We start from the raw sequence: 12,490 nt of genomic DNA, 5'->3' as shown, positions 1-12,490 counted from the left end.
TTACAATTGTACTGTATAACTTTGAAAGGCTGAATTTAAGTGCATTCATGTATCCCTGTCCTCCCAAAAGTCCCTTCAAGAATCTGGTGTACCTGTGTGTGTGCAAGAAAAATGGGCTGTTTTATTGTGGCTTTTTGCATGAGCTGGGCTGACTCAAAATAATTCATATTTCATGGTCCCAGTTCTAAGAGAATTTCCAAGTAAAAGTGCATCAGTTTACCTCTGTCAGAAAGGTGCTTTGTTTCCTCATAAGTTCCCCATCAGTGACACTTACTTGCTAATAAATATATATATATATAGATCTGCAGGATGCCTGCCTAGCAAGTAGGCTCTGAACACAATGGAACTAAATCCAAGTAAAGAGTGGGTTGCTCTATAATGCTCCATCTATAGGACCTATGAAGGTAGACATCTGGAAACATGTTTGAAGCTGTTTGCAGAGGCTTCTCAGAAAGTCCTGGGCAGTACAGTGTTCTCCAATCTCTGGGAAATCTTACCAACTCACTTCCACTTTCTTGGCTTCCCGATTTCCTACCTCATAGATTTCCAGAACAAATTCACATATCATGGTAAAATGATTCTGACATAACATCTTTTTTTTTTTTTTAATTTTTATTATTTTCATCATGAAAAAATAAACATTACAAATATAACACAAATATAATATAAAACCCACATCCCCCACCACCCCCCGAGACTTCCCAAACCTAATCCCAGGATAATATTCAAATATAAGTAAACAATTAATAATATCTCTAACTCCACAAGGTATATAAATTTTGCATGAATAAGAGAAATATATATATAAGAAAAAAAACACCAATTAATTAAAAACCTAAATTATATTCCACTATTCTGTGTTTCTTTTGAATGTAAACAATCCATCTTCTCCATATAGATAAAAATTGTTCATTTGAGTGATTCTTCAAATAAGCTGAAATCTTTGCCATTTCAGCAAGGTGCGAAACTTTCAATCTCCAATCTTCCATTGTAGGTAAAATTTTACTCTTCCAATTTTGAGCTATCAGCAAACGGGCAGCAGTTAGACAATACAGCATCAAGTTCGTTTCTGACATAACATCTTTATAGTGTTTGTGTCAATGTGACACATTCAGGGAACTAGAGTGAAGCAAACTGTTTCTTATTATTATGTAGAAATCTGATTGTAACACTGCAAGAGAAAGGCTGAGCTTGCCCTTGTTTTCACTTCTTCCCAATCTCTAGCTCCAGGCAGGCTCAACAACACTCTCCTCCCTCCCTGGAGGCCAAGTGTAAGAGCAGCTCTTTGGGCTAGAAGCATCATGGGGGAAGGATAAAGGAACTTCAGCATCTGGAAAAGGATTGGAGATGGCTGATTTGTTGCTCATGTTACTGACATCCTGATGAGACTCTGTTAGGCACTCCTGAACGTATTGGGAGGGGGGGTAGTCCCTTTTATTCCTTCTACTGTCTTTATCAAGCTACTGGAGATGTGGGGCTGAGCAAAGTGCTCAGCTCTGACCTGAAGCCACATTTCCCAAATCTAGAGATTCTAATTCTCCTTGGTACTCAGGAGAAAAACTGAGCAGGTTGTCTCAGTCCTTTTTTTCTATTTCAGAGTAGAAAGAAGAGACATGCAAGGCAGGCTTCTGTTCTTCCTAGGTCGTCTGCTGTATAATTAGCTTTCCACCAGATAACACTGGGCTTGAAGTAAACCCACCTGCTGGAAGCCTAATAGGACTTCTTCGGAGAAACTAGCAACAGTTTAATGGGAGAGTTTCACATCAAGAGGAAATAAACCCCTAGCGTCGGGTTGGGCAAAAGCATTTCCTTCACTCACGACGTCTCCTTACTGCGCATTTGTATGTTTGTGTATGTGAGCGCGCTAAAAAAAAAAACCCTAAAAGGCAAGACTGTTTGAAGTGTTCAAGATGAGAGCGTTTGCTTTCCACTCTTAAGTTAGAGCAGGGGTAGTCAACCTTGGCTCTTTTATGACTCGTGGACTTCAACTCCCAGAATTCCTGAGCCAGCTAAGCTGGCTCAGGAATTCTGGGAATTGAAGTCCACGAGTCATAAAAGAGCCAAGGTTGACTACCCCTGAGTTAGAGCGTCTGCGGCTGTGCCCTGTCCAGGGTCCTGATCTCAAAGTTCGTCTGTAGATGGAGCGCACAAGTCAAAGCTTCCCGATGCTGCTTGGCTGATTTCACTGCCTGCGCTAGAAGCCACAGAATAGAATCTATATTATATATTGTGTAGGGTACAGAAGATAACCCTGTCGGAAATATGCAAGAACCGCTATCTAGGCAAAAGGTTCTGAAAAATGTTGATCCCTGAGAAATAATATTAATATTTCGAAGCAGCTCGAAGCAACTCCTTGATTCAGTGGGGCATAAGAAGAGGAAGCTGGGAGGGGGTGAGATACAACACAACTAGACTTGCAAGATTCTGTTATTTTGCCTAATTTCAATCAAGGTAGCTTGGGAGTTGATTTCCTGATCTGGTCTCCTGATGGAATTGACAATTACATTGTCCTGGGAGAATTTTTACTATGGGGCAAAGAAAATGAGGAAATTCTTTGATCAGGCTCCTTCACTGAAAAAGCACATAGAAGTGGCAGGGTCTAACTTTTGTATACATTAAATAAAATGGAGGTGCTAACTAATATGTGTTCATTGCTATAAATAGATTAAAATTTCATTTGGCACATTATGTTCAGTAAAATATGAATGTGTTGCTTTAAATTTTAATCATAAATCAGAACAAAAATACATGAGTGACAGAGCTTTATCCACAGATGTCCACTGAGGTCAGGCAATGAGAGGGTGGCTCTAATTTCATTTAGTCACATCCTTTTGTGGGGAGGATATGCCGAAGACTAGTGGATTTGAAAGGCTTGCAAAGGCAGCCTTGCTCTGGTACTAAAAGGTTCGTACAGCTTAGGGATAGCTGCATTTCACATCTATCAAAGGCCATTCAGTGATTTAATATACTGCATATAAAGTGTAATCAGACAAAGAAGCCTCCAAATCCAAAATTATCCTTAAATCATTTGGTCTTCTTCATCCAGCCAGATTTTCTGATGATTTGCACCAATCCCCAGATGAGAACATCTCTTTCCCTAATAAATTGAAAATCAATAAAGATTTGGTTGTTCTGCAGAACTAAGACTTACCTGTAAGTTTACCCTGGAATGCCTGATGAGTGCTATGGAATTAGAACTATAGCTGATTTCTCACTAAATTCACAGAGGCTACAATCTCACAAAGGTTGGTATCCAAAATATATTACATCAGGTGGCACAGCTTTATTTCCTTGAAGGGGTGGTGGTGTTTTTTTCTAATCTTTAAAAATGACTAAATAGGAAATCACAGAAGTTTGAATAAACTTGTTTAGATTGTCCCATTCAGCAATTGTTTTAGCCTTTAATGGTGACACTGAGGATTTGTTTCAAACTCCTTTCTCAATCCCATAAGGAAGCTTGCAACTCTAACTGAGAAGAGGATCATATATATTTACTGACAAGGATTGCAATCAGATCATAGGTAAGGTTCCTAAGTTTCAATGAACTGATCATATTGTTTAGTAGACATTTAAAAACCAAACATTTATCTACATGCTTTGAATTACAACCCTAATCATTTCAAATTCATTGGCCATGATTTCTGGGAATGATAAAGTCTGTAATCTTAATCATCTCCAGAACTACTTATTGGGAAAGGCTATCTTAATCTACATTAATAGCAGTGAATAAAACTATTTCCATCCTGGCTAGACCTTTGAAAAAAAACAATCATGGGGATGGTGATGTTTTCATAAACTTAACTAAATGTAATATCAAGGTTTGCCTACTTCTATCACAAACACACTCTTCATTAATGAATATATTATAATCCTTTATTTACTGTAGGAAGTGGTGACAAGTGTTTAGCATTTTGGAGATCACTTGTCAGTTGCTATTAAAATCAAGATTAATTCATATTAACGATATGCATTCTCAGTTCTCCCAAGTGACAGCATGCATTAAAACAACTATTGCAAGTAATTAAATTCAATACACAGGGTCAAATATTTTTAAAAGCAGTATTTAAACTCTAAAGTTCATTTGAGAAACATGTATGAAATTCAGGTCATCTTGTTAATTATCATTTGGAACATTAGGGATTTTAAATTTCATCTTAAATCTTTTGGGGAAATTTGGAGAAATGTAATTATTTTGCTTTTATTTTTCAATGTTTCCTTCAATTTAAGTACAAAATGGCTCTTGTTTATTTTAAAATTTTAAACCTGTAACCAAATACACAACTACCCTGTCAGATCACTATAAGTATGAGCCTGCCAGCTATTTTCTCCTTGCTTTTAGCTCTTTCTTCTAAATTTATTTTAAATAATACAATGAAAATACAAAAATATTATCTGTGGATTTTTATTAGGCTTTTGAGATGCTCTGTAGTTTAGTCTAATTAGACAAGCCAAAAGCCTTTTGGAGATTAAGCAAATTGGACAACCCTTGTTAATTAGAACATAATTTAAAGTTTGAAATTATATCACTGATAAAGTAGCCTAATTAGCATCACAATATGGTAATAACCTACCAAGACAGCCCTGTGGAGGGCTGGCATGAACTCCTTAAAGGCTTGCAAGAATCTGTTTTCTTTCTATGATATCATTAATAAAAGATTTCTATAGACTTCAGCCTTTCAACGGGTACATACAATTTATAGTATACACAATGCATTATCCCATGGTCTGGCTTCTTCTTCTTCTTTTTTTTTTTTTACTATTATGAAAACTAATAAATTCGTCAAGCTGAATTAAGCATACAAATCAGATGAGGCATAACAGATTACATATTGAAGCACCGTGTCTCCGGAGCCTAAATGAAATTTCAATCTAATAATTCCTTCCTGGCCCGGCCATAATTTGTTTAGAGATGTTGTTCCACTCCTTTCCGAGCGCTGTTCGCACAATAATTAAATGATACTCAAGCTTTTAACTTTGATTTATTTCATTTCACTGAGCTGGCGACAGTGAGAGCTGATACAATGGATTTTCATTTATATATTTATTTCCTGGGAAAATTACAAAGCCTACAGTCTGGGGTGAGAAACTCACCGAAGCTGCCTTGTTTGAAATTTAAAGAAAGGAGGAGGGGGACGAAGAGAGAGAAGAAAAGACCCTACTGCGATGAAATTAAAAATACCACAGGAACATAAGCGTTCTGCTGGATTGGGCTGTAGAGACCAGCATTCTGTGGCACGCAGAAGCCAGCTGGATCTATTTTGGAAAGCTCACAAGTGTGTGATCTTGCACTGTCCCAGCAACCAGTTCTTAAAGTACCTACGATTCAGAAGGTTCTAAACAGCCACCAAAGCAACAGCGTCCCTACAATCTGAACAGACACACCTACCCAACCCCACAGACATTTTAAAGACGGAACCCAACTGTCATAATCTTAGTAGCCCTAAAGACTTTTTTTAGTTTTGAAATCAGACACGCTGAACCTAAGCGTGGCTTCAGGCATAGCGAAGTACTAAGGCAGGGGTAGTCAACCTTGGCTCTTTTATGACTCGTGGACTTCAACTCCCAGAATTCCTGAGCCAGCTTAGCTGGCTCAGGAATTCTGGGAGTTGAAGTCCACGAGTCATAAAAGAGCCAAGGTTGACTACCCCTGTACTAAGGTGTCCAGCTGCAGAAGAGTTATCCGGAAACCCGAACGCTGTAGGTGAGGCATTTCAGTTCCCCCAGCGTTGCCGGCAGCTTGAAGCGCACCAGTGAAAGCTCGGGGGTTCCTTGCAGAAAGGCATAAGGCCGAGCTGGGAGGCGCGGCTCGGTTAAGAAAGGCTTGCTGGCAGTTGACAAGAAGCGTAACCATCAGCGGTCTTCACTGCGGCGGCTAGTCCTCCGACCCACCGCCACCGAGCGGCTCCTCCCGCAGCGGCTGCCCTGTAAGGCGCCCACAGCGAGACAAAGGTGACGGGCGTGGGAGCGAGTGAAGAACAGGAGCAGCAGGAACGGCGGCCACACGCTCCGCCGCGCGCCCACCGAAGAAGGGGTCAGCGGCGGCAGCAGCAGCAGAAGCGAGAGGAAACTCCCAGGAGCCCGCGCGGCAGAATAAAATCGGGCGCCGGCAGCCACTTACCCAGCTTGTGCCAGCCGCTCCCCCGGACGGCGCCGTGTGTGTGTGTGTGTGTGTTTGTGTGTGTCGGTGATGAGTCCTCCCCGTTGCATCTGCGCAATGGGGTCTCTTAGGGCGCCTCTCCCCCGCGCCCCCTCTCTAATTTCAGTGTGGTGGCTAATGAACGGCGGTCATTCGAAGTGAAAGGCTTTCACAATTTCTCCACACCCCCTTTCCTGCACGTCGCTCCGTGCATGTGTCTCCCAGTCGTCTCACCCTGGCTCCGCATCGCCCTTCCCCATAACTGGGGCCGTCTAAGTATTTGACTTTAATTCCCACCCACCCACCCGAAAGCCCAGCCTGCCCAGCTTGGAGGCCATGGGCGTTGTAATCCGAGGCATTTCGCAGGGCTGAGGGAAGGTTGTCCTTACAGACGCGGGTCTCCAAAGTTCATTCGCCAGAAAACGGGCGCGGAGAAGGAGCCAATTCGAAAGGCATCTACGCCAAAGATTTTTCTGACCTTTTAACCACAGCCCTTCTCCCAGGAAAGCTCAAGGAACTGCCTCAGAGATACGTTCCAAATAGCGGGCCCTCCGCCTCCCAGGCCCCATCGGACACCTCTCTGGTTGAAAAGAGGGCCAAGGCGCAACTTTACCCGCGCTTTTTCTCCTTCACATTTCACTTCGGCTCCAGCACAAGCGTTTTGCTTTTTCCTCAAGCCTTCCCCCCCACCTCCGCTTGCACACAATCTCTCTCACACTTTTTCACACTGTGTCTTCTCACAACGTTTTCACACCTCCCGCCAACATATTTCTAACGAAACTCTTTTCTGGTATGTCTCGCCGCTCTTTTCCGCCTTATGTAAACGCCAGTCTTTCCTATGAGCGCCCGCCCGCGTACCTCCCCACGTGTATACACGTGGGGGGCAGGCATAATAGCATCGCGCGCTCCGATGCTTTTCGCCACCGCCGAGCTTTGGCTTCGCGCTCAGCGGCTCGCGCCGCCCCACACGCCTCTCGCAAGACGCATGCGCCTCTCCCCAGTCGGCCCCAGCTTTGCCGCCGTCCAATGGGTGGCGAGCAGCGAGAAACAGAGGGAGAGCGAAAGAGTCACGCCGCACAGTTACTCCGGGGTCTCTCTCGCGAATAGGCACCTGTCAGGCCGAGGTGTACCTCAGCCGGTTGCTGAAGGGCGGCTGAGCCAAGAACAATAGGGCGCCCCTCGAATTGGAGTAGGGCAGGCAGGAGTGACTGGCAGACCAGAACTTGGCGGCTGTTGCTCCGGCCGCGGCTAGGCTCCGAAGGCTTCGCTGGAGAGGAAGGGAGGGGGTGTCTGGGTAGCAAAGAGTGGGGCAGGAGGTCTCGGGACCCTCAGTGGAGGAGAAGAGACGGGAGGACAAGGGAAGGCGGGAAAGGATTCGGGAAGAGACTTTCCTCAGAGTTGCGAGCCGAGGGAGCGTCCGGCGGGGTTAACTGTCGGAGCAGTTAGACGGCGGAGTGAGGCGAGAGGTGGCGGCTGAACCTGAGGCAGATAGCTAGGCGGGCGCCTTCAGCTTGCGCGGCGGAGGCTGCGGTAACTTCTCAGCGCGCGTCTTTTCCCGCCTCTTCGCCGTTTTGTTCTCGCCGGCATTCCGGACTCGGACTCGGACCCGGACCCGGATCCGCCGGCAGCCGCGATGATGATGATGTCCCTGAACAGCAAGCAGCCCTTCAGCATGACTCATGCCAGCGGCGGCAGCCTTCACGAGCCCAAGTACTCGGCCCTGCACACCGCCTCGCCCTGCAGCTCCTCGGCGGCCGGCGCCGCAGCGGCTTCGGTCAGCTCGCCCAGCAGCAGCGCTGCAGGCGGCGGCCGGAATAACGCTTCGAATGGCAATAGCGCCAGCAGCAGCAGCAACACCTCCGAGGCCCTGCGCCGCGCCTGCTTACCCACCCCGCCGGTAGGTCGCTCTTGGGGTAGGGAAAAGAAGAGCAGCATCAGGAAAGATCGATCGTTTCCCGGCCACATGATTAGAACGGCACCTCCCGCCCTCCCCAAAACCTACAGAGGCTTTCAGTAGAGTTCCCGTGAATTTGTATAACACCCCGGGTGTTAGTCGAGCCAGGCTATTTGCGGCTCTGTGTGTGTGTGTGTGTGTGTGTGTGTGTGTGTGAGAGAGAGAGAGAGAGAGAGAGAGAGATGCTTCGCATTCCCTGTCTCTGTCCCTTACTTCATCCTACTGTTACTTGCTTTCTCTTTTCTCCTACTCTTCACTACCTTTGCTTTCTTTCATCAGCTATTTTTCATTATCGAACTCTCCTTTCTTTCCTTGTCCCCACTGTTATCTACCATTCTTTCCTTTCATACCTCACTTTATTTCGCTCCTTCCAATTCTCCTTCCTCTCTCCTTCTTTCCCTATTTCTACCACCCTCCATCTCGCTTCAACAGGGATAGGGTTGGCTTGGATGGCACCCAAGGAGAAGAGAGTGGAATTCCCTCTTGGCAGCAGTAATGTGTGCCTTTTATTTGCAATTTCAGAGCAACATCTTCGGAGGTCTAGACGAGAGTCTGCTAGCCCGCGCAGAAGCCCTGGCTGCGGTAGACATTGTGTCGCCAGGCAAGAGCCACCACCACCACCCACCACATCACAGCCCCTTCAAACCTGATGCCACCTATCACACCATGAACACCATCCCCTGCACTTCAGCTGCATCCTCATCCTCGGTGCCCATCTCGCACCCCTCTGCCCTATCTGGCACCCACCACCACCACCACCATCACCACCACCAACCTCACCAAGCTCTGGAAGGAGAACTCTTGGAACACATCACACCAGGACTGGCGTTGGGTGCCATGACAGGGCCCGATGGTTCAGTGGTTTCCACACCAGGCCATGCCCCTCACATGGGCAGCATGAATCCAATGCACCAAGCAGCTCTCAGCATGGCGCATGCCCATGGGCTATCCTCACATATGGGCTGCATGAGCGATGTGGATGCAGATCCACGGGATTTGGAAGCCTTTGCAGAACGGTTCAAACAGCGGAGGATCAAACTAGGAGTGACTCAAGCTGATGTGGGCTCAGCCCTGGCCAACCTCAAGATCCCCGGGGTGGGATCCCTAAGTCAAAGTACCATCTGCAGGTTTGAATCCCTCACCTTGTCCCACAACAATATGATTGCTCTCAAACCCATCCTGCAAGCATGGCTGGAAGAAGCGGAGAAATCGCACCGGGAGAAGCTCACAAAACCAGAGCTCTTCAATGGAGCGGAGAAGAAGAGGAAACGCACTTCAATTGCTGCTCCTGAAAAGAGGTCCCTAGAAGCCTATTTCGCTATCCAGCCAAGACCTTCCTCAGAAAAAATTGCAGCCATCGCGGAGAAATTGGACCTCAAGAAGAATGTGGTCCGAGTCTGGTTCTGCAACCAAAGGCAGAAACAGAAGCGGATGAAATACTCTGCTGGGATTTAGTCTTTGGAAACCTTTCTGCTTAGGGGGAGGAAATAAATATCAGAAAGACAGAAAAACATTTCTATTTCTCTTTCCTGGAAAGAAAGAGACCAAGTTTCAGAAAAAGAGTCCGACTGAGATGCGTTTGGACTGTGAGTGGACAAAGTATCAAGTTTAGAAAGTTGGCAGCAGATTTTATCGGGTTTGCAGGCTCAGACTTAAATTGGCATCAAAGAGAGACTGGTTTTTGTGAAGGCAGATAAGAACTCTTTATAAAGGACGAAGACATATCAAGTAAGAATTGTTTTTATTCTTAAAGACATCACCTTTGCTGAGATGTAAAAGTACCCTTTACAGCTATTTTTCAGGATTTTAAAAAAAGTAAGTGATTAGAGAGACTGAAGCTTTAATCTAGATTAGAGAGGCATCTCAAAAGTATTTTGATTTTTTAAAAAAATAGATGGCAGTTTCTCTGTCATTAAACAGCATATTATAAATATATATAGATATATTTTTACTGTGGTTATTACCCATTTCCTTCTCTGAAAAAATGCAGAGGGAAAATTTGATCCTGCTGTGCTTTTAAGAACCTTTAAGAGCTATTATTAGACTACTGCCAAACTCCTGTAAATTATTGATTTATCTCTCTAGTAACTTCATTTTGTGCTCATCCTAATTAATTGCACCTCTTTCATCAAAGGCTTGATTAAAAAAGTAAAATAAAACAGTATGGTTAATGTAAATTAATTATTTTATGTTGGTTAGTAGAGTTTATGAATTTGCGCTTTTTTCCTTCTTATACAAAACTTCCTCTTGAGCCATTTGTATATGTTCCCAAAATTAAGATATGAGTATTTTTATTTGTGAGGCGTTCTCACTCTATAGTGGCTGTCTTGCGTTGTTTGTGTAGTCTGACTCACTTGTCCAAGGAGGTATTTGTTGACTGCGTTACATATTTAATGGGGATTCCCCCACATAGTCTCTACACCCTCCACCACATGCACTACTTTAAAAAGAAGCACTTGAGTAGGTGACTGTGGTGGCTTTGTTGTTTTGGATTTCCTTTCATTCAAGTATTGTCTGTTCTAGATTCCGATACTAGTTCTCGTTGTTCAGATCTCCTAGTTACTCTTTTATTCCCTTTGTTTGCAATAGATTTGCATTATGTTTGGAGGTTTTATAGGTAGAAAAACCAAAACTACATTAGAAAGAGTAAAAGAGAGTGAGACAGTGAGTGGACGAGAGAGACAGTGCACTGTTTGTAAATCCACATTATTTGGTATAATTTTTTTGTATCTCCCTTCCCCCACCCACAGGTACTTAGATTGTGGTACCCTTATGTATTGTAAATGATTCATTCGAGACTGATGCACATACAATTATATTCTTACAGATTTCACTGTATTGCTGTTATGTTTAAAAGTTATTTGAAGTTTTACCTCTGTACATTATAACAATTTATTTGTTTTATTAATAGAAAATTATTATTATGGCAATGTATTAATTTACTCAAAATGTTGTCTAATTGTCTTTCATTAAAAAATATTTTAACATTTTATTGACAAACCTATGTTTTTCAGGTTCCTTTTCCAGGTATAGATTGTATTACTGAACCTGAAGCACTTCCAGAATGAATATAGATATTCATTTACATGGCAACAGATTCATAAAATTCGTTGATATTGCTAAATCAGTATGTTTAGGATCAGAGAATCAAACTGTGCAGCTATTCCAGATTTAAATAGGTCTGATATTTTTGCTAATAATTCCTATATAGCTATTGTACTGATCAAACTATTTCAATTTTTTTTTATTTCACACTGAGACAACTAGATTATTCTTAGACATTTATATTTATTGGACAATGCAAATATTACTTTTTTTCTCCTTTATGTGAATCTTTAATATAGAGTTGATGCTCGTGAAGAACACTTTCAAAGCGAGAATTGATTTAGATGTTTCAGATAACCAGATTGCAAAACTGCAGAATATGAGACAAGCAAAGGAGCTTGAGGATATTGGAAGGGAGCTTTTCAATTATCCAATCTTGCTAGCTGGGCTCTGAAAGATGGTGGTAAAAATGATTGAGCCTCAAGAGTTCAGCACTGTTACCACAGCACCAAGCATATAAATACTCAGATTAAAAGATAGATGGAAACCCACAGAAAAGGATGGACAGAAAGAAAAAAGCTTGCTTACTTACCTGTCCACATTTCCTGAAGCAATTAAAATGCTTTAAGAACTAGAAAATAAAAATTATCTCTCCCCTATCTAAACAAATCTGCTCTATAGTAGGAACTGGCTTGAAATAGATGCTGCTGTGGATTTAAATACATTGACTAGGAGGAAAAAAACAGACTTGTTCCCAAGCAAATGGTACTTAAGATGGTAACGTTGGAATAGAAAGATCAAATTGGAATCAGAATTTGAAATCAATTGTAAAAGATATTTCTATGGAAAAACTTCCTCAGCCTCTTAATTTAAGGGAGAGGGATCCTTATTCCAATAAAGAGAGAGAAGACACTCAAGGGAAAAGGCAGAGAAAAGGTAGCAGATTGTTCTTTTTTTTTTACTCCACCTCTACCAGACTCCCAAAAGAAAACATTCCCATTTTTTTTTAATCTCCCCTTGTGTTTGATAAATGATCATAAATTGCCTGGATCAAGAGCTAAATTAAAGCTATACCATGAGATCAAAAGGTAGCCCTGGCAGAGTTACTATATAAACACCCTGCAGAACATGCTCTTTGTGCTGTAAAGATCTAGGAACCGGAGAAAAGGTTTGCATCTGGCATATTCCGTCTTCTAGAGGCTCAAACTAAGATCTATAAATGGGTAACCTTGTTGCAAGCGAGGAACTAAGGCCTTTGATGTAGCGAGTGTGAATTGAGACAACGGGTGTGCTTGTTGTTCGGTTGGAATTTTTCAAAAAGAATCAACGGTAGTCTGCTTTGAAGTGCCACCTCA

At 43.1% G+C, this 12,490-nt stretch overlaps 1 protein-coding gene across 2 annotated transcripts; it reads left to right on the top strand.

The window, feature by feature from the left end:
* The first annotated feature begins 7,769 nt into the window (after positions 1 to 7,769).
* POU4F2 (POU class 4 homeobox 2) lies at positions 7,770 to 9,545 on the top strand. Of its 2 annotated transcripts, XM_015818191.1 has the most exons (3): positions 7,776 to 7,858; positions 7,985 to 8,037; positions 8,584 to 9,545. In XM_015818191.1, exons 1-3 carry the CDS (start codon positions 7,776 to 7,778, stop codon positions 9,543 to 9,545), a joined length of 1,098 nt encoding a protein of 365 aa, XP_015673677.1. The 2 variants fall into 2 exon arrangements, with proteins under 2 accessions (XP_015673676.1, XP_015673677.1); XM_015818190.1 differs by having other exon boundaries at positions 7,770 to 8,033; positions 8,613 to 9,545.
* Positions 9,546 to 12,490: the final 2,945 nt, after the last annotated feature.

The sequence above is a fragment of the Protobothrops mucrosquamatus genome, unplaced genomic scaffold (genome assembly GCF_001527695.2).
Source record: "Protobothrops mucrosquamatus isolate PMUCROS unplaced genomic scaffold, P.Mucros_1.0 scaffold696, whole genome shotgun sequence".
Taxonomy (NCBI): Eukaryota; Metazoa; Chordata; class Lepidosauria; order Squamata; family Viperidae; genus Protobothrops; species Protobothrops mucrosquamatus.
The sequence above is the reverse complement of the archived record's forward strand: the minus strand, read 5'-3'. Positions and strand labels throughout refer to the sequence as shown.

Excerpts from the sequence above, each read along its gene's own strand:
- POU4F2 (XM_015818190.1), top strand. The coding sequence starts at position 7,770 with ATGATGATGATGTCCCTGAACAGCAAGCAGCCCTTCAGCATGACTCAT. Across the intron at positions 8,034-8,612 it reads CCTGCTTACCCACCCCGCCG|AGCAACATCTTCGGAGGTCT; the intron begins GTAGGTCGCTCT and ends TTGCAATTTCAG.